The sequence below is a fragment of the Phyllopteryx taeniolatus genome, chromosome 19 (genome assembly GCF_024500385.1).
Source record: "Phyllopteryx taeniolatus isolate TA_2022b chromosome 19, UOR_Ptae_1.2, whole genome shotgun sequence".
In the NCBI taxonomy this organism is placed as follows: Eukaryota; Metazoa; Chordata; class Actinopteri; order Syngnathiformes; family Syngnathidae; genus Phyllopteryx; species Phyllopteryx taeniolatus.
In genome coordinates, this window is record NC_084520.1 from 12,917,495 (window position 1) to 12,938,281 (window position 20,787).

General features: G+C 41.9%; 4 protein-coding genes across 10 annotated transcripts in view; 2 read left to right on the forward strand and 2 right to left on the reverse strand.

The window, feature by feature from the left end:
• Window positions 1–8,635, reverse strand: part of kcnc3b (potassium voltage-gated channel, Shaw-related subfamily, member 3b) — a 51,214-nt gene extending 42,579 nt beyond the window's left edge. For 4 of the 5 annotated variants that reach the window (XM_061756138.1, XM_061756137.1, XM_061756136.1 and 1 more), the window contains exon 1: window positions 8,133–8,635. The gene's annotated coding sequence lies outside the window, so the exon portion shown is untranslated. The remainder of the gene's footprint in view (window positions 1–8,132) is intronic. The other variant, XM_061756140.1, reaches the window with a different exon arrangement.
• A 3,191-nt stretch (window positions 8,636–11,826) lies between these two features.
• On the reverse strand, window positions 11,827–15,781 carry rexo4 (REX4 homolog, 3'-5' exonuclease). The gene is made up of 8 exons (XM_061757402.1): window positions 15,307–15,781; window positions 14,805–15,103; window positions 14,596–14,739; window positions 13,843–14,036; window positions 13,409–13,497; window positions 13,259–13,333; window positions 13,094–13,168; window positions 11,827–12,428 (listed from the first exon to the last, which is right to left on the reverse strand). Exons 1-8 carry the CDS (start codon window positions 15,520–15,522, stop codon window positions 12,273–12,275), a joined length of 1,248 nt encoding a protein of 415 aa, XP_061613386.1. The 5' UTR covers window positions 15,523–15,781; the 3' UTR covers window positions 11,827–12,272.
• Window positions 15,782–15,970: 189 nt separating this feature from the next.
• Window positions 15,971–17,382, forward strand: pigp (phosphatidylinositol glycan anchor biosynthesis, class P). Of its 3 annotated transcripts, none has more exons than XM_061757410.1 (5): window positions 15,971–16,023; window positions 16,689–16,773; window positions 16,856–16,928; window positions 17,013–17,131; window positions 17,216–17,382. In XM_061757410.1, exons 2-5 carry the CDS (start codon window positions 16,692–16,694, stop codon window positions 17,329–17,331), a joined length of 390 nt encoding a protein of 129 aa, XP_061613394.1. In that variant the 5' UTR covers window positions 15,971–16,023; window positions 16,689–16,691; the 3' UTR covers window positions 17,332–17,382. The 3 variants fall into 3 exon arrangements, with proteins under 3 accessions (XP_061613394.1, XP_061613393.1, XP_061613392.1); XM_061757409.1 differs by having other exon boundaries at window positions 15,987–16,084; XM_061757408.1 differs by having other exon boundaries at window positions 15,991–16,013.
• Window positions 17,383–17,521: 139 nt separating this feature from the next.
• Window positions 17,522–20,782, forward strand: si:dkey-197c15.6 (putative nuclease HARBI1). Its single transcript, XM_061757403.1, has 2 exons — window positions 17,522–19,095; window positions 20,111–20,782. Exons 1-2 carry the CDS (start codon window positions 18,429–18,431, stop codon window positions 20,500–20,502), a joined length of 1,059 nt encoding a protein of 352 aa, XP_061613387.1. The 5' UTR covers window positions 17,522–18,428; the 3' UTR covers window positions 20,503–20,782.
• The last annotated feature ends 5 nt before the right edge of the window (window positions 20,783–20,787 follow it).

A 20,787-nucleotide genomic window follows, 5' to 3' on the forward strand; every position in this document is an offset into this window, starting at 1 on the left:
CACGACTCCTGATAATGCTTGGTAGGCCAAATTAAAGAACAGAGCAGACAGTTTTCAGACCCCGGGGTAATACTTTAGCCACCCCTTCTCTATAGGTCCTTAATGATGAAGTCAATGAATTGCTCGGCGCTGTTATGTCTCCCCCTCATTCATCCTGCAATCTCTAAATTGATCCGACTGATGCTCAAGTCGGCGCTCATTCAAATCCTTTGCCTAATTAGGCCACTGTGAGATGTGCACCATCTACCCCCACCCTGCACGGACACGCGAGTGGGGGTGAGCGGGGAGAAAAGAGTGGAAAACTAGAGATGAAACAGACACACACTCTTTAGATTCACGCTATCACAATTATGTCACTTTCTGCCTCACGGTGTGGAACGAACAGACAGGTTAGCAGAAGATGTGCTGGGGGAAAAAAAGAAAAAGAAAAAAGGAGGAAGCGCAAGAGGAGTCCATAAATCCCAGAGTTTAATCGATGGATGGATGGATGGGAAAGGACACGAGCGAAGGGGCAGCTGCTAAGGAAGTGCATGGGGGGGGGGGGCAAAAGGGAGTCAGTGAATGCAGCATGCTGACTGACTATATGCAGCTCCAGGGTTTTAGCGCTCCTCAGTAATGGTGGAAAGACATTGAAGGAAGAGAGTGCGCTATAAAAATGAATGAATTGGGCTGCAGTACACACGCACGCACGCACACACGCACACACACACACTTCCAGGAGAGGTCAAATCTGTCGCCCGCGAGCAACACGCATGGCCATTCACAGAAGAGAAGCGTGTGTACATCCGTGTTGACCTTTCCTCTATTCAAAAATAATAGTAATAACTACACCCCCCACTCCTCCCTTATGAACGCCCCTTCCCACTTACTACTCTCTCTCCTGCACTTTCCCTGCCTCGCTCGCCCCACATTCCGCATAAAAGGAATTACCGTTAAGGAGTGAGAATCGAGACCATTTATACTTCCTACCCCCCCCCCCCCCCTCCCCCCATGCACCTTTCTTCTTCGTTCTAATCATCATCATCATCGTCCCGTCCAGCTTTCTCCCTCCTGCAAAGGTCCCCCCACTTTTGGGTCAACTTTCTTGTAGGACACTACAGCGATTCCCTGCTTATTTCTGTCCTCAAGGAACAACTTCGCGCTTAAGCTGGGTGACGCAAGAAAAAAAATGTTGTGCTATTCGATGGGTTCTTTTTCAGTTTCCTGGAGGCGAGCATAAAATCAGGTACGTTGGGATGCTTTGCAACACAGATATGTGCTCCATGTCTTGGTTTTGTTTTTTTGGTTTTTTTTTGGTTATTTTAGTTGAAGTTTGCAACTCAAATGTAATAAGAAAAACTAGAAAAGTCACACTAAAGTGTGTTAGTTAATTGTAATTAGTCTGACCGCTGCTTGTGTTGCGGGGATGGATTTCAGCACCACGGATAGCTCCCCCTCAAGTTTTGCCATCTCATTGATGGACTTGACTTTTACTTCCCTTTCTAACAATCTGATGGGTAACCGGCAGTTGTTTTGTTTGGTCAACTGCTGAATATTTTATACACAGTCAGCCACAAGTCTGTAACTGCGGTTCAATGCTTTTCGTTCCCCCTCCTGGTGTCATGTGTGGTCAGATGATTGATTACTTACGTTTGTGGGAGGTTTAAATTGGAGTTTAAATCTAGGCTGACTCTAAATAGCTAAATTTAGAGTTGCAAGACAGCGAAGTGCAGATTTGTATTCTTTTTTTAGGTGGCAATTTTAGCTGGCAAAAGCAGTATGATGTAAGCAAGCCTCGGTCGGCCGTGAAAAAAATTGAAGCGAAGGAACGGATGACAGTTATGAGCAGTAAAATGGAGGAAGGCTAAAAAGCATGGAGGTGAGAAAGGAGGCGGAGTGTTTCTACGCATTGGAAAAAAGGCTCAAACTGGAGGTGGTGCGTATGTGGGGGGCGGGGGGGGGGGGGTTCCTCTCTCTCTCTCCCTCTTTTCTGTCTCTCTCCCGCTCTCTTTTTCCTGCAACATTTTCTGACTCGGCCGCAGCGTCCTGCGCCAGCCCCTCACCCACCCCCGACCGAGTGACACGCTCACCTGGCCGAACACGCACTCTGGCCGAGGGGGGAAATGATAAAAAATGTTAAAAAATTATTCGGGATGAAGAGGTGCTAATATAGAGAAGGAAAAAAACTGCAGTGAAAAAGAGGCACGGGGGGCATGGGATTATGGGATGCATTGACTGTGAGGGCGAGGGGAGGGGAGCAGAGAGAGACAGAGAGAGACAGCGAGAGAGAGAGAGAGAGAGAGAGAGAGAGAGAGAGGATTCGGAGGAGTGCTGACAATGCAGAACCAACCTGGTTGTTGGCAGGAAAAGCAAAAACCTTTACCAATCACAGAGGGAGGGGACACGAAGAGATTGGAGGAAGGGGGAGGGGGCGGCTGAGAAGGAGAAAATGACATTATAGGGAATACGTCAAAAAAGAGAGAATCCGCCTGCGGAAGGGGGTGATAATGGTGAGGACTAGAAATGAGGGGAGGAAGGAAAACAAGCACGTAAGACGCGCATGGCACATGAAGGGGGGGCTTGCAGGGTAATATGCGACCCCCCACCCCCTTTCGCATCTCCTCCACCCATCAAAGGATGTAACCACAAGGCGTCATGCTGTTCCATCCAGATCGCTTCCCCCCCTCCCTCCCTCCCTCCTCTTCTCTGCATCATCACCCTCTGTGCACAGGAGACCTCCACAGGTGAGATGGAGGTACTGCACCCAGGCAATGCGGTCGACCCCCCCCCCCCCTCCGCCACACCTCAATCCCCCTCCCTCCCCCTAAGTGAGGTGTCACTTTTGAATCTTATGATGAACCTCCATCGTTCCAGACAGATAATCCATATCAAACAATTTCTTCAAAATAGCAAATCATATAAAGAGAGTCCAAAAAAAGAAAAAAGAAAACAAGGTGTTCCTTATGATAACAAAGCTCGCCTGTGGCCAATTCCCACGACATGAATGAAATAGGCAATCAATTAAGCAAGCAGAAAGGAAATGGCCCGCTCCTCTGCTCAAGCCAGCGTGCAGGCGCTCCCCCGGGGGGGGCAACCGATACAAACACATCACAGCAAACACACCCATGGGGGGGAGGGGGGGTCTTGATCCTTGTGGTCAGCACACAGTAGCCCTCCTGCTTTACATATCAATGATGTGCTGTGACATAGTTTAAATAATTCGCTACTGTACTTCAGTAGATTTGATTTTTTAGGGTTACTGGAGTAGCTATCTTTCCGATTACTTTTGACTTTGACAACCGATGCACTATATTTGCAAAGGTATTTGCTCACTTTGACTCCGATATGAATTGGAAATATCCAAAATATTAGCCACTGAGCTCCATTGAGAGCAACTCAGAATGCTTCGGCATACCAAGAGATTTCGGACAGCCAAACGGTTTGGGGCACTTTTGGCATTCTTGTGTACGGGCTTTCTACAATTCAGTTGCACGTATTTGCTCATCAAACTGAATTGCAGATATCTGTAGCTTCAGTTTCCGATATCTGGAACGCCATTTTGACGAGCCATGATTCCAGTTACAGATATCTACAATGTTACTTCGCCGAGTTAAAACTGAATTTATCTGAAAATAGGCGTGGAGATATGTTGAATTGAGGTGAATTGAAGATATCTTGAATTGAAATGATGACTAATCTAGGGCTACAACTAATGATTTAATAACAGATTCATCTGTCAATTATTTTTTTCCCGATTTATTGATAAATCAAATTTTAAATATGTCAATTTTCATCCCTTTATTCAAAAGCAGGAAATTATTTCATAAAATGCCCAAACATAAATTGATTATGATTCAGATTCTGGTGTGATTTGAACATGTCTTAAAATAAGCAACAACCTTGATCATTGTTTTCCAAAGTAAAAGCAGATGTTTGCAAATGTTTTATTTTAAATGAACACAAAGATAATCAGTCTACTTTAATGGAGTCCTACAGAAACGTGAGAATATTTACTGACATTCCAAGGATTTGGACAATTTTAAGTCAAAGAAGGTCTGGAAACAATGAATTGATGATCAAAATAATTTAATTTAATAAACTTTCATTTGATAATTGAGTCGTTGAAGAGAAAGATTCATGGCGACTATGTCATGTATTGCGCCAGACTAAAAATCAACCAGCCCGGTTTTATTTTCTTCTCAGTATGAGCACTATGAAAGTTAATAAAAAAAGGAAATATTTTTATGTAGCGAAGTTTTCTTTTCATTGTTGTGGCAAATGATCAAAACTGGTATTGTAGATCACTGACAGTAGAAATAGATTTTTAGTTTAGTAATTAAATGCATTTCAGAGTACACACGTTTTTACTTTTAAGTAAAGCAGTGGAATCGAAACTTTTAACAGAGTGCGTTTCTACTTGAGTGCGAGTACTTTTGCCGCATTCACTTTATATACAGTCTATATTCTCTTTTTATAAAAAGAATTTAAAAAATGTAAACAATTTAAAAAATCATTCTAAATGAAAGAAACGTAGTTCAGGCAGAATCAAAGCTCAGACTTTATGGCCACAGGAGAGTAAAAATGGAAATTTGGGAACAACATCCGCTTTATGCTCACATGGTTGCCACATGAATAAATTACAGAGAGAGCCCATTATTATGTTGTTGTTGTTGTTGTTCTGGGGGGTGTAGATGTTCATGATTACGCTGAAAGGTCAGTGAAACCTTAGAGCAGTCAGTACAAATAGGACAACAAAAATTATAAGTAATAACAACAATAATAAAATGAAATCTGCTGTTTTCTTTTATGGTACAGTATCCATACATACCTGTCCAGGTATACACGCTGCCTTTTTACCTATAAATATGATATCAATCTCAGTATTGCCCTTAATGTACTACATAATAGTAAGTGAAAATCATGATTTATTGGTATTATTATCTTTACATTTTAAAATGACAGTTTATGCAAGCAAAAAAAAAAATGTACTCACTCTTTGACTGCCTATTAGTACTCATATAGTTTTTGATTGCCATTAAATTATCTTGAGTTTAATCTTATTCTCTTTATCATCATTATTATCATTAGATTTGTCAATATGGACACCTAAATCAAAATGCAATATATGCGTATTGGCCAGTGAAAAAGTGAGTACGTTTTTGAGGGATCCTGTATAAAACATAGAGAGGACTAAAACTGTATCATAACTGTAAATATATATATGTACAAAATATGAATATAAATCAATATTACACCACATCAGATAGTGAGTTCCTAAACCATTCCCACCCCTAGAAGTCAGTGCAGGTTAGTTTACAAAAATAAAGAATAAAATAACATTACAGAAACATGAAAAAATGATTATAAGAATGGTCGGTGCTGTTAATTTTGGGCAGCTGTGGTATGAACATTACATTGGATGGTGGTCAGATACATCTGTTCAGCACTACTAGACTGTACAGTGCAAATAAAAAGTCTACACACCCTTCTTCAAATGCCAGGTTTTTGTGATTAAAAAAAAAAAAAAGATCAAGATAAAGCTTTCAAAACGTTTTCCACTATTAATGTGCCCTAAAAGATGTACAACTCAATAGAAAAAAAATATGTTTAGTCTTTTGGAAAGGGGAAGTAAAAATGAACAAGTCAAATAATGTGGTTGCACAAGTGTGCACACCCTCATAACTGGAATGTGGCTGTGTTCATAATTAACCAATCACATTCAAACTCATGTTAAATGGGAGTCAGCACACACCCGCCACCATTTAAAGTGCACCTGAATAACCCCAAATAAAGTTCAGATGTTCTAGTAGGTTTTTGCTGACAGTTCTTCGCTTTCTAGCAGAAGCCTGACACCGACTGCTATTTGGAGCGATTCCCAATTCCTCACGCCTTGTCAAAGGCCCCATTTCCAACCGGATAAAAACAGCCACCGCCATGCTCCACTGCAGGTATGGCCTTCTTTTGGTGATGAGCGATGTGGTGTTTGCGCCAAATTATGGAATTATGGCCAAAAAGTTCAACCTTGGTTTCATCAGACCATAACACATGTTCTCATGTGTTTTGGTAGATGTTACCACGGTCCACTTGGCTGTTTTTCCTTCGGCTGGAACCGGTGGCTTAGACAAGGTGGAAGTAATTATGACTCGTTTGAAATGATATGCAGCGTTAGCACAAAAACTTCATTCTGCTAATAGGCAAAAAAACATCAGGAAAAGCCAACTAGAAGAGTTGAAATGTATTTGGGGTGAATCAGGGGCACTTTCAATGGCAGCAGGTGTGTGCTGACTCCCATTTAACATGAGTTTGAATACCATTGGTTCATAGTGGAAAGAGCCGCATATCCAGTTATTACAGGGTGTGCACACTTTTGCAACCAGATTTTCTCCGTTTGTTTTTAATAACCCTCTCAAAAATATGAAAAACTAATTTTCGATTGGGTTGAACAGGTGATGGGTCAGATTAATGGTGGAAAATGTTTTGAAATGATTCATCTTGGTCTCTTTTTTAATATCACAAAAACGTGACATTTTAACAGAGGTGTGTAGAGTTTTTATATCCACTGTATATTTACAGTTTCTTTTTTTCTTTACAGTACAATTATTGACAGTATGTGACAAATGTAGGGAGGGAGGGTCACTTTAAATATTACAGCAAAATGATGCCTTTACTTCTGTTCTTATCATGCTAAAGTTTTGTGATTATAGTCTATATAATGTATTGTACACTAACATTGTTGTAATAAAACTCAAAAGTACAGTTACCTTGGAGTCCAGTAATTAGTGCCGCGGTGTGAATTCATGTAGTTTGTATCTTAGAAGGGACAGAGGAAAAAAAACGGACAAAATACACATGGCGGTATGCTTGGGGTGCAAGGTTTTGTTATTGTCATAATGCTTCTGTACCGTCGGCATTGGATTTTTGATTAAGGATTTATTTTTTATTTTTTGCCATCATTGTCCAATAATTAGCCTGATACGTTACATTAGTGTAGATTATACCTCAAGGGCTCCAAATGGACTCGTCATGTAGCCTATTTCTGACCCACAAGACGAAAGAGGACGGGTGGAAGCGAGAGATTAGTCAAGGACGATTTACGGTCGGCCGCGGCGGAGGACAGATGACAACCGACGGTGGACGGGGATGAAAGGTTAACGTCAAGGTCAAGGATTTGAAGGGTTTTCCAAGGCGGTCGGGCGATGATAACAACAGGAACATCCACCGACATCCCACCGCCGTATATCAATTACAAATTTCAAAATTTAATCCAGGCTCTCCCTCTCATCACTCCCTTTGATTTTTTTACATCCTTTTCAGCCACAGCATCCCTCTGCCAGGTGGTCTTTTTTTTTGGGGGGGGGGGGGGGGGGTTCTGGGTTACCCTCAGTCTAAAAATAGCACCAGCTGTAGATGTATAATGCAGGACCAGTGAGTGTGTGTGTGTGTACAAGAGTGGAGGGGAGCAAATGGACGAAAGTGAGGCGAGCGAGAGCCTTACGGGAAAGAGAACGACGGAGCCGTTGGCAGGCGGGAAGTGACGGAAGGAAGGAAGCGAGGGGCGTTATGAAACTGGAGACTTGGTGTCAATGTGTGTGTGTGTGTGTGTGTGTGTGAGTGATGCTGCGGAATGCAGAAGATGGAGCAAGTTGGCAGAGGTTGAGGTGATGGTGCAAGTCTAGACATTTAACTGCCACCGTGTACCAAGCCGTGATATACACTACTGTGTTAGCCATGTCGGCTTCCATTTAGTGCTTTTATCAAACCTTCCTCCCGGGCCTTGACACCACACGCAAACACACACACACACACACACACACACACACACGTTCAGTAAAAGCATGCAGAGTAAAGAGTGCAGGAAGCATGCACATCTGCAGCCTGTGGAAGATGGGGAAACACCCATCATTGATGATACTGCCATGAGCAATAAAGGTTGTTGTTTTTTTTTATGTGTGTATAGAGATTTAGATTTCACGTCACGACTGTGCAACAGTAGGGGGGGAGGGAAAAAAAAAGAATAGTGGTAATTGAGCACATCACGCAAGGACAAAACGCGACTTGTTGAATGTGCTCGCTAGAAATAATAACGCTGATAATACTAATAATCAGCAATTAAACGCATGCACGCTCGACCCACGGACACGGTTAATACTCACTTAGCTCCAGCAGGTTGCGTGCGCCAAACCCGGAGAAGAAGAGAGAGAAAAAAAAAAAAAAAAAAAAAAGCTCAATCACCGCGTAGTTTTCTTGTCTTTGTTAGCTGGGAGGATTTCACACAGAATCCAGTCGCTCGCAGGCGTTCAGATGATTCATTTTGGGGGGTTAGTTTTCCTCTTTTTTGGAGGTTTTTTTTTTTTACCCCCAGTCGCGATTTAAATGGAGATTGGTTACTTAGATCAGGAGGAGGGAAATCGGTCACGTTATTATTATTTTTTTATTGCGTAAATATAAACAAATAACAGCTAGCTCCCATTCAGCCTGTCTCGCTCCTCCTCCAATGTTTCAATGGAGATGCACCCCAGATCTCTTTGCCTTGTCCCTCTCTGTGTTCCTTTCGAGGAGCGTCACCTCCTGCACTAGTTCTTTTTTTTTTTTCCTTTTTTTTTTTTAACCCTCCCTCAGACGATACATGTGGGCGGATTAGACCCCAAGACAGAAGGGTGGGAGGAACCCGCTCATACATTGAACTTCATCCATACGCGGGTGGGGGGGCTGCAAAATACGCAAATTGATACAAAAATGAAATGGAAAAACACACACGCGAGAGAGGGAGGGGAGAGCTGCGTTGGAAGGTGTATGTTGATGTATTGCCATCTGTTCAATTTGGTGCTCTCTCTCTCTCGCTCCCTTGCAGGATGGATGCACAAACACCATTTTGTCTACAGGTTCCCAGCATCGAGATCAGCAGTCATGTGGCACATTGCAAAAACTCAAATCGAGCCAAACATCTCAAATGAAGGCAAAAAACTATTTCATTAAATACAAATCCCCCTTGCTCTTTGTCTGCTATTTCTTCTTGCCAAGGGAACATTTCCCGTTTCAAGCATTTTTTCAAAAAATGTATCTTCTTGTGAAGATTGTATTACTGGTTACGAGTAGTTTAGCTTAAAACGACAACTAGTACAATTCTAGGGGATTCGAGGCTGACTGTTTTAAGACATCTCAAATGTTCCTTTTCTGTTGGCAGATCATTTGAAGTTGGTTTTTTTAACCACTTGGTGTCATTTTACTTACAGTAAGCCTAATTCTCATTCTCTTTCATTATGTGCAATTACAGTGCAATTTTTTGTAATCATCAAAAACAGACAATATGGTGGCTTTGGAGGCCGGAATGGATCAATGGACTTTCACTTCATTTTAATGGGGGAATATTGATTTGATAAACAAGGACATTGAACTAAATGGAATTAAACTCGTATGTCAAGGTAGAACTGTAGGTTGTAAAAAGTGAAACAATATTGTGGCTGGGGCTGAGAGGTGTTCCTAATATTTTGGCTATACATTTAGCTACATGAGCGTGGGGCAACATATGACGAACACTTTTCAATTTGACATCACAGTACACACACACACACACAACACACACATTTGCACATATATAAAGAGACTAAATAAGACTCAGCCTTACAGAAGTTCAATGGTCAGTCAGCAGGGCTGCTAATGCACTTATTAACAGGAAACTCCAAGAGTGAGTGCTTCATATAAATCTCATGAAAATTACAGTAGTTGTAAAAGGACAAAAGGGCGAGAGTGTGTGTGTGTCCGCAAGTGCATCCAGAGAAAAGATGAGCCAAGGAGACACGGTGAGATGTGTGGACTTGTGTGTTGACTATTAGTGCAAAGCAGCTTGTGTTATTGTTAAATGCGGCCGTTTATGAGGCTTAAACAGCTTGCTTGTACATGTGAAGTCGACAGCAGAAGCTCATTAGGGGAAAGTTTGAAGAAAAGAAAAAATACAAAAGTTTGCACTAGTTAAGGTTGTGCAGGAGGAGGGAGGGGAAAAACCAGGTAAAATGAGGTCATGTTTGAGGTGATAAAGTTGCTCCTTTGCTTAAATAGGAGATGAACATTTCCACTTCATTATATAATATGAATTATGTGCGCTTATATTGTACCATATTTCATGAATTAGCGGCCAGGTGGCGCTTATTTACTCATCTGCAGAAAGTACAAGGCAACTATTAGGTGTAAGGCGTTTTTTTAAGCGGGAGGCCTGCAGTTATAGAAATACATGCTTTAATATAAAACACTTTTTTCTACAAATGAAGATATGTTTTTGGAATGTGGAGGTTAAGCCTTTCGTACAATTACAAAAATGTTTATAATACGCGTGCATCGACAGCCCCATTTCAGTTGGGTGGCATCATTAATAATGAGTTCCAAATATTTTAAGTTAATCAGACAAGTGTCACAAACATAAACTTAATGGACTCAATGTTAAAGACTCGGCTGGGGAGTTTTTAAGGCCAGACCGTTCACGGGGGGTGGGGGGGATGCTCATCAGTTCTTACCGCGGCAACACCGGCGCTGCGACTTAAGTAGCTGACTGCGTTTGTTCATCAAGCTGCATAAATACTGAATGAACTGGCTTCTTACTCAAGCACCAGCATCCGTCAACAGACAGGCGGCTGCGCGGTGCAGCTCATGCATAAGGAAGGAAATCAGCAGCTGAACTGGACACACTTACACTTTGGGTGGTCAGGAAAAGAACAAAAGAAAACTTCCAACAGTTCATCATACCGACATTATTGTGAGGACTGTACTAAAGTGCTGCCTTGAGATACGAGAAACAACACCAAACACATTTGTCAAATCATCTTTCCCCATTGAAATGAATGCAAATGCCAGTAATCCGTCCCAGCACGACAAGCATAACACAGCTGTCCTGACACAGCCAAGTCAAATGAAAAAAATAAAATAAATGATAATAAATCATTTCGTCAGCACATTTGATTTCGATTGAGAATGTTTGTTTTGTTTGATTTTCTTGAGTCAGTCTGGAGGCATCTGTCCGAGCTCCAATTCCGCAGGCTTCGTTTCAGCACCGGGCACGTTTTCCATCAGCTGTAAGGCGGGTAAATCACGCTGGCGCACAAATCAAAGTGAAGACCGGCCCAAATTAATGACCTCCAGGTGAGGGGGAGTACAAAACTGCTTGCTTCCTTGACTGTGATAAAAATAGAACGTTGACATTTTGCCCTCTTCTTCCATTGTAAAAAAGTGTCAGAATAACTAATCGGCATTATACGTACCACTTTTGGCTTCCTTCCATTGTGTTACGGTACTAAATAGGGCGCAACTAAACACACACCAGTTTGTTGATTGGTCCACAGGGAATTGTCACTCCAATACAAAATTAGCGTTATCTCAAGGAAGCTCGTCGTCGTCATCAACGAGGAAAAACTCAAAATGCTTGGTGCCCTCCATTGTTGTCATCCTCTTCTTTCACAACGGGGGAAAAAATCTCAGCGGTACATGTTTACATAGAGTAAAGCGCAAATTTGTGATTTATTGCTGACAGCAGCGATATGACTTGACGAAATAGTAACAGACTGATTCGTTCTTGAACAAACATAACTAGAAAATGAGTTGAGATTGGTGTTTTGGTTTTTGTTGGAGAATGTTTAAAAAAAAAAAAAAAATTTGATTGAGCCCCTTTGCCATTTACTTTATTTTTCAATGAATAATCTATGAATTTCAAAATTCGGTGGCAGATGTAAATTTCCTATGTGTCGATCTAAATAAGGTTGTATTCCAGAGGTCGGAGCTCCACCCCGTGTCATTTTAGGAACATTTTAAATGTTTTGTGTGGTTGATCACTTTTGAGGTGAGTAAAATGTGTGCTCACTATGACTTTTTATTTATATTTTATTCAAACTGTACAGACACCGTGCAACTCAAGGCAAGCAGCAAATGAACATAACAAACCAAGTTGGACACCCAATTAAGAGAAAACGTTTCGCAAATCCACAGCCATTAGCGGAGATTCGAGGTTCGCTGAAATGCATGTAAATGTAGAACACTGAAGTCTCCTGACGTTTATGTAAACATTCAGGAAACCAAGTATGTACGTATATGGAAGATATCCCAAAATGCCTTTCTGTTCTATCCACGCATTTTGTTTGGCTTGCTTTCCTCCACTGAAGCTGGAGTTATTGCTCAGTTGGTGATTTATTATTATTATTTTTTTTTTTATATCCCGCTTAATCCCATCAAAAATTCTTTTCAGTCACTTTTAGGTTCCAAGGAGTACTAAAAAGAGTCTTTGTTGACGTAAAGAGTCCATCTCTTTCACTTCAAAAGGACAAACCTGCGACACGACGCTTGCTCGCGTTCTTGGGAGACTTGGGCTTGCGCTTTTCGCGTTTCTCGTCCGCGCTGTTTTTGATGTCGGCCTCCCACTGTTTCTTCACCAGCGTGTACAGCCTCATGGTGGCCTGCGCATCCTGGACCTGGAACAGTTTCACCGGAAAGATTTCATTCATGCGCAACGCCACTGTGAATAGAATGCAACTACTGGCTTGCAGAGCTGATGTCGAACTGGAAAGCTGTCAAATTTATTGAATTGTCCAATAAAATGTGAGACTTGGCGAAAATGTGGTGGTGTTATAACCCCGTAAGCAAAGGATTTCTGAACACAAACAGCACAGCAACACACGTGGACAAACAATATAACAATACTCACAGGCATATATTCTTTATCCTCTGCCAAAAACAACTAATATCACAGTTTAATGTCTGTAAGACCCATATTATACTGCCCCCTGGTGGCCAGATTGGTGGCATTTCCATGTATTTCAAGGGGGAAAGAGGATTTGTGATAATTCATTTTAAACTTGGAATGGTTTGAATCGGTTGCGAAATATGGAAGGATGAGTCAAATTTTAAAGATGTCACGGTAAATGTAGAATTGTAGGAAAAGAAGAAATTTGGGGAATATGCAAAATTATTCCAGATATGTCCTGAATGAGGTATATAGTTTGAAGTCATGAAAGAAAGACTAGAACGGCAAAAAATAAGTGGAATGATTAAAAAAATAAAGTATTTTGGTGCAGAATGTGCATGCTTTGTAGCTTTGACGCAACGAGGAGTGTTGACGCAGAATTTGATGACTCACAGAGGAATGTTCGCCCTGCTGGACATTGACGTTGAGTATTTCTTTACAAAGTAATTTCAGCGAAGGTCGGTTCGTCTGAAATGAAAAGAGAATTATTTTTTTTTGACATTCTGTCTAACAATGACGACAAGACTCCGTTTTACGTGGCATGGATGTGCACTGCACCTTGACAGTTTTCCTGAAGGGTTTATACTTCTGGGTGTCTCGTATTTTCTTTTTCGGGTGATCCAGGAGCAAGATCTAAAACAAAGGACAATAAGATATTATGAGAGTACAGAATTGAAAATGAATCTAAATATTGTGTAACATTACAACCTTGAAGTCATTCTGTAGGGCGTGCCCAACCACTATTCTTCCCTTCAGGATCTCGGCAACTTCCTTCCGCACCGTCGCTACGTTCTCTCCTGCAATTGGGACGCAAATGTGTCTCATTTATATAAATGAAAATTTTTTAAATACATAATACAAGAAAATAAATGAAAATTTAAAAAAAATTATTAACAAAGGTTAATTGAAATGTAATTTAATTAAAACATAAAATTGAAAATATTTCAAGGGAGTCCAGTTAAACTGAAAACATACAAAAACAAATTGGAAACAAAGAAATGAAGTAACTGCGACAAAGCAAAAAGCCACTGAGTTGATGTCGTGTTCCAAATATATTGGACTTAAAAGTTAAATAACTGAACTGTCCAGTTAATCTTCTCACTTGTCTTCCAAAGTGTATCAAAGCTCACATCCGGGCTCACCATCTTTGATGTCCTGTGGCCGGATGCCGCTGACAGCCGTCCTGTAGTCGGTCACCTTCTCGCTTGGCTTGACGAACTTGTCATAGACGCACTTCCCGAACTGGTTGACGAGAGAGACGCGCGCCAAGATGCTGTCCTCGCCGTCGGGACCGACGCCTACCATCTCGCAGTCGATGGCGACTGCTCTGGTCAGACTGAGCGAAGACAAGGACACGGGTTCCGGGTCACTTACGTAGTAGCCGCTGTTAACAATTATAGTTAATCCCCTCGGCATATTCGCAGTACTACTCGTGAACTCCCCTATACACATTTTTGGGACCCTAACCTCCGTCTGTGGCTATTGGCATATTTTTGTGCTCTTTCTGCAATGCCCTACAGATGCCACATCAACTCATCTTCATATGTCTCCAATGTCACTCACCAGGCCCCGCCTTTTAAAGCCACACACACTCAAAGTCCCAGACACTACAGTGTAGCATGTAAGGATGCCAACCCACAGTGGACAAAAATAATACCTGCACCTCACATGCATTGTTTAATAATGCAAAATCTATTATCTATTATCTCTTGTAATCATCATCATGCAATTTCGTAGTCCACACGTGATGTTGTTTCATGAATTCCTTCAGTTTTGACATAGCCAGGTCAGATAGACAGTCACACAAACAAACCTGGAACTGGTTAATTTGGAACTGGGCTGCATAAATGCAGCCTCTGGGTAGTATGACAGCAAATGTTTTGTGTGCAACTCACCCCTGAAAAGCATTCTCCTTGACCAGCGTGTAGTGCGTGTCTTTCTTGTGAACGCCTTGCCTCTTCCTCATGATCTCTGCTGCCTCCGCCCCCACCGTCGCCTCGATGTCATCAGGATCCACATCATCAAACCAAATGTCCTCCCTGCAAGAGCACAAAACAATCAGAGAACAATGTTTCCATTTAAAATCAATATGCTGTTTACTTACTCCGTAGGTTTGGACTCGTTCGCCTCGACTTTCTGCTTCTTGGCTGCTTGGCCGTTTGCTTTAAACGCATTTTTCCTTTTAGATGCAGCTGACTGATTTGCGTCGGTCACAACGGGAATTTTAGCCTGAGAGTCAACACTTTTGTGTTTGACTTTTTGTTCTGAATCAGTCTTACTGGAGGAGATATTGTTCTGATGTACATTTGTGGATGCTTTGTTTTTCTTTTCTTGCTGAGGACCGCTAGGTTGTTGTTGGGGTGTCTTTGGCTCAATTGCAGTCATCTGATTGGACTTTAAAATCTGTGGGAAGCAATGACAATGTGGATCATGACATATGGTGGCATAATTAACCCTTAAATGCTTTTTTTATTTTCCATTCACACGATGTTTTATAAAATGTGGTGGAAACACAGTTGTCAGGAAGCTCCCTTTTGAACACTTATCAGTACCACAGACTACAAAATACACATTAATGGCATGTTCACTAACACAACAAAGCTTACCTCTTGTAATGCTTTCCAGTTGGAAGAAAAAAGTTTGGCATCTTTTGGAGGTCTTGTGAGCTGACTTGGGGCCTTTTTTTCCTCCTTGGCTTTCTTTTTGAACTTCATTCGTATCCGGTACTTCTTTTTCTTTTTCACAGAATTGTCTTTTCCTGTTTCGGAGGAGAGCTGCTTCTTTTTCTTCGGCTTCACCTTCGACATTACAACAACTTTCATTTGAACACTTTGTGTAAATTAAGTTCGGTGAGGAGTTGGTTAGCATCCACGCGGTTGCTGTCGTATCAACGTCATGAGTTAGGTTACTATGGCACGCGTGTAATGTTGCTTCTGTCGTGTAAGGTAAACGCGTCAAAAGCGGATAAAATATTCACATTTGCGTGTTTTGTGCATGGACACACGCTCACATGTTAAAAAAATCTAACCCATGCGCCAAACCCAGGCAGAAATAGCGACTTCCGCTTTGTGTGACAGCCAAATATGTTCGACAGTAACACAAACCTAAGCTTTGCTAAAACAAACACGCTTCCAGAGGTGTATAGCAAATAATAGCCAATCAAATGTATTTTTCAAAGTAAATATCTATGTTTACCGCGTTTTTGGAATCAGAAAATTTTAATGTTTTGTACAGTGTTTTTTTTTTTTTTTTAAATGAGGACTGCAGTTTTTACAACATGTTTCCTGCCGGCCTGAGTGTTGGACGGACAAATGTAGGTTCAGGTAATCGAGCGACAATATTACAGTACTGACAAAAATATGACAAATATGTAAACTAAGACAGGTTTGTTTGATTTATTTATTTCTTTGTCCATGTTAGTAGAGTTGCGTATTACATGTCTATATTTTTTATTCGGTTTGGTGGTTGTGTAACCCAGCTGTCATTTTATTTCATGCCAATTGTATGTCGAGCTGCCATGGTATCAACTTATTTTGTTAGAATGTCGAGTTACAATGGTGTAAACTTATTTTTATATGTGATTGAAATTAAAGCTGAGGTACAGTTGGTTATATTTATTGAGTCAACTGTCACTGTCATGCAGTATTGTGGTTGCTCGATTTTGAATTTTGTGAACAAGGCACACTAAAACTGGCAGACATTTCAACACCGTCTTCCCTCTTGCTTGAGGGACATTTGCACTTCTATTTTTTTGTCCTTGTATCAGCATGACCACATTACTGGTACATTTTCATTGCTCAATGACTCTTCGAATAGTTTTTTTTTTTTTTTTTTTTTTTTATAAATATCCTAATTGTTCATTTTGTCATAGTGGCTCTTTGTTGTTGCGCTTTCCTTGTGTGTTTTAATATACTTGGCCGATAAAGCTGATTCTGATTACATTGCTTTAAATTAACATCTAGTTCCTTCCCTTTGTGATTGTTTTCAGATCATGGTGGAAAACACTCCCTCTCCTTTACCCGAGAGAGCCATCTATGGCTTTGTTCTATTCCTCGGCTCTCAGTTTGGCTTCAGTAAGTTGCTTTTTTTGTGTGTTCTAGTGTTACATTACAATATAAGTGTGTGCTGACCTTTAATTTCTGAATTCCTCCCAAGTTTTGTATTGTGTGTGGGCGTACATACCAGAGGAGTGGCTTCATTCAGTCGGACTCACTTACTGGCCTCAAAAGTGAGCAGATATTTCATTTGAAATTATTTTAATAAAGTTATTTTCCGTGTAAATGTTATTTGTAACCTGGCTCGTGTCTTGTAGATATTGGGCCCTCGCGGCGCCAATCTATCTGCTGGTCGCGTTAACCATCTGTGCGGTGTTGCTATTTGGAATCAACATGTACAATACGGCACCACTCGACTCTCTGGACAACATTACAGGTATGCCACCTATATATTTAGGTTTTTAATTGGAACAAAAAAGTATAATAAAACATCCTATGTTATCCAATGGAAATATTTCAGATGGGTTTGCACAAGGCCAGATAAACGAAGTCGCTCGAAAGGGTCAAATACCAAGACTGAAGGACATTCCCATCAGTGACGTCAACAAAATGTTCTACTTGTCACCTCAATTGTAACCAACCAACCTTTTGTTTTGGGGTGTGATGAAAATAAAATGGGTGAACGTGTGAAGGTTACTATTAAATGACTTCAATTGTGCAATGGATACAAAATGTTTTAAAATAGTTCATATCCTTAATTATACCTTGTTTTTACTGATTGATTTAATGCATTTTAACATAAACTCTCTTACATTGCAATTATCACTGATCACCGGTGGGTTTTTCTATGTTAATTCATGAATTTTTTTTGTATAGGGTTTGTCCTCAGGTCGCAGGTGGGCGAGAGGCGGGGCACACCACGCCAGTCAATCGCAAGGCACATATAGACAAATAAGCACTCATACACAGTCACACCAATGGACAGGTTGGTCTTCCATGAACCTAACGTGCATTTTTTGGGAATGTGAGAGCCGAAACCCCACACAAACGCATCGGAACATTCAAATCATGAAATGTAAATGTTCCAATAATACTACTTCGGTAAAGAGTTTTAGATGGGCAAATGAAGCTTTGTGTGAAGGACTGAACCACTTGGGCCAATTGTTTCGAAAATGGGTTCGATTATTAATTTAATTGCATCAGTAATAGGGACCTCTACTGGTGAAAGGCAGGGCTGCAGGGGATTAGAAACAAATGCACAAGCGCACTAAGACTGAATACCGTGTATTTACAAATAAAGAAGTGTGTATTGTGTACCGAGAAAAAAAAGTCATTGTTTGGGTGTGGGATGGGAAACACGCAAAGATTTTGTATGTTTAAATTGAGGTACGTTATTTATTTTGGGGGGGATTGAGTCGATTTCTTTTTTGCTCGGAACAGACTGTGCAAAACATGTCTTGCTACTGGGAACAGATGAAATGAGTAACAAAAAGTCAAGGTTCGTTAAGGGAATTAAAAACAAAAACAAAAATCCGAGCGACTGAGCCGATGCCCCATTCCATCCACATGGGGGCGATAATGAGCATTTGTAAAGGCACCGCTCGCCGACGGAGGTAAACAACGCTCACGTCCGGAAGTCGCCGCCGTCGCCGCCATTGTAATCGCTAGACGAGTTGGGAGCTTCTTCATGTGTTGTTTTGGTTCGCTTTTCACGTTGTCGTAGCGGCGAACAGATGTCGGACCCTCTGCCGGTGTGGTTCGCGGTGCAGGCGGAGCTCCTGGGCCACGACGAGGAGTTGGACTCGCAGTCGTCCCGGAGCTGTTTCGACTGTTACGACGACGCCACTTTGTTCGAGTTGTTCCACCTCACGCGCGCTTGCGTCGAGTTCGTCGCCGACATCGTTCGCGTCCGCATGAAGAAATTCCTGCTCACCTCTCTCTCCCTGGACGCCATGATCATGGTGACGCTCAACTTCTACGCGCGCGGCTCCCACTCGGCCGCCCTGATGAAGCGCTTCAACCTGAAGACGGACTGCGAGGACATCGTGTTCACCGTGTCCGAGGTGGTGGCCGGCATGTCCGACCAGTTCATCTCGTTCCCGCAGACGCGCAAGGCCAAGATCGACATGGCCCACATGGTGGAGGACTTCTGCGGCATCCCGGACGTGCTGGGCCTGCTGGCTCCGGCTCACTTCAAGATCAGCCAAGGGGAGTTCGAGCTGTGCGTCAACTCGCTGGGCTACGCGTCCGTGGTCAGCCAGATGATTTGCGACCTGGACGGGAACATCCTGAGCGTGGAGCAGTGCTGCGCGGGCGGCACGTGCGAGCAGGACCTGTGGGCCACGTCGTTCAGAGGGCGAGAGATTGAAGAACAACTCTACGGACAATACTGGGTGATAGGTAAGGACGTACAGTACTGCCTCCTGCTGGAGAGTTGAAGTCACACTAGTGGCCACAGAAAGTGACACGTTTGACACTTTATGAAAGCTTTCAAGCTGGGGAAAAAAAGTTATTGGCTGTTTTTGTCCCCGGACCAAAGCCCTGTCTACAAGAAAAGTAGTGCTTTGGCACCATCTTGTACCAAGGAGGTTCGTAGTAGTGCTTTGGTGCCATCATATGGAACTTATACACAATTATAAACTTTTTTGGGGTGGTTGGGTACATCGATGAGTTGCAAAAAAAATTTTATATAGCAAAGGTGTCCAAACTATGGCCCAGGAGCCATTTGCGACCCACTTGTCCATTTTTCAGCGGCCTGCACGATATACTAAAAAAAAAGGCACATTTGACATGACTGTAAATTTATTTTTCAAAACAAAAAGTTGTTTGCTGCTGTGCTTAGTCCAAAGCTGTCTGGTATAAAAGTAGTGCTTTGGCACCATCCTGGTGCCAGTGGGGGAGGAGCTATTAGTTTTAAGTCTAGGCACTCTTGTGGTAAGTTAAAGGTGCCACTGTACTGTATAGAACAGGAGCGACTGATTCTCAGTGCGATTCATGTGGGCTCTCTCTAATGTGAAGTACAATATATTTACAATTGAATCATTTTAAGTACAGGCTTGTTTTCAGTGGCTTACAGTAATATTAAATACATTTTTTAAGAATAAAACATCGTTTTGGATGAACACTCAGGCAGGCCTACTACGCTACTGCTTTTTAACAACGTTCATGATGGTGGCCCAGGGGAGAAAGCACACTTCTATTTTTAAGGTGGTACTTCAAGTAAAACGTTTGAGAAACAACTGGAAGCCGTTCACCCATATTTTTACTTTTTTGCTTTGTGACAATTTTTTCTTTTCAGTACATGGTATCAGTATTTAGTTCTGCTTTTTGTTAGATGTCAATAAAAGTAGCCCTGAATTGTAAAATAGACTTTTGCACGGGGATGTCCAATTGATTGCAGTTATTTTCTTTACAGGAGGGGAAGGCTACGACTTAAGCAAACGTGTCCTGACCCCCGTGTCCGAACCCAAAGACGAAGCGCAGAGGAACTTCAACGCGGCCCACGCCAAGATCCACGAGGTGACGCGGCACACGCTGCGCTCCCTGAAATGGCGTTTCAGATGCTTGACTCATCTCGGCTTCGCGCAGCACAAGCTGACCAACGTCATAAAGGCCTGCTGCGTCTTGCACAACATAGCCAAGAAGTTCTCGGTCTCCCTGCCATACGGGGAGGAGATGTTTGTCGACACCCAGCCGAGCAACCCGCGCACGGGCTCGGCGGAGATCTGCCCGAACGCCCTGAAAGCCAGACAGGAACTCATCGATTATCACTTCACTGTTATTCCTACTCAGGAGGAACCAGAATGAAAGTGACAATGTTTGTTTTTTTCCACACAGGAAGTATCCAAAAGGATTTCAGGCATAGCCGTACACTCACCGGACAATTCATTAGGTACATCAAAATCCAATTTTTTACGAATACATCTCATCATAAAGATGAAATTATTGCATTGGAACTCAGGTTGATGCAAGCCAGATCAATCAAGCGCTTTGGTATATCATTATGATCTATCCTTAAATATATTTAATCTTTTTTTGTTTCCAAAAGTTCCTATTATTGTCAATAGAATATTTTTTTAAACAAGTCTTTGG

Coding starts and splice junctions, on each gene's coding strand:
- rexo4 (XM_061757402.1), bottom strand. CDS start 15,522: ATGAAAGTTGTTGTAATGTCGAAGGTGAAGCCGAAGAAAAAGAAGCAG. Junction 13,334..13,408: donor CCCTACAGAATGACTTCAAG/GTTGTAATGTTA, acceptor CCTTTGTTTTAG/ATCTTGCTCCTGGATCACCC. Junction 12,429..13,093: donor AGCAGGGCGAACATTCCTCT/GTGAGTCATCAA, acceptor AAACTGTTCCAG/GTCCAGGATGCGCAGGCCAC.
- si:dkey-197c15.6 (XM_061757403.1), top strand. CDS start 18,429: ATGTCGGACCCTCTGCCGGTGTGGTTCGCGGTGCAGGCGGAGCTCCTG. Junction 19,096..20,110: donor CGGACAATACTGGGTGATAG/GTAAGGACGTAC, acceptor TTTTCTTTACAG/GAGGGGAAGGCTACGACTTA.
- pigp (XM_061757410.1), top strand. CDS start 16,692: ATGGTGGAAAACACTCCCTCTCCTTTACCCGAGAGAGCCATCTATGGC. Junction 16,774..16,855: donor CGGCTCTCAGTTTGGCTTCA/GTAAGTTGCTTT, acceptor ATTCCTCCCAAG/TTTTGTATTGTGTGTGGGCG. Junction 16,929..17,012: donor CTCACTTACTGGCCTCAAAA/GTGAGCAGATAT, acceptor CGTGTCTTGTAG/ATATTGGGCCCTCGCGGCGC.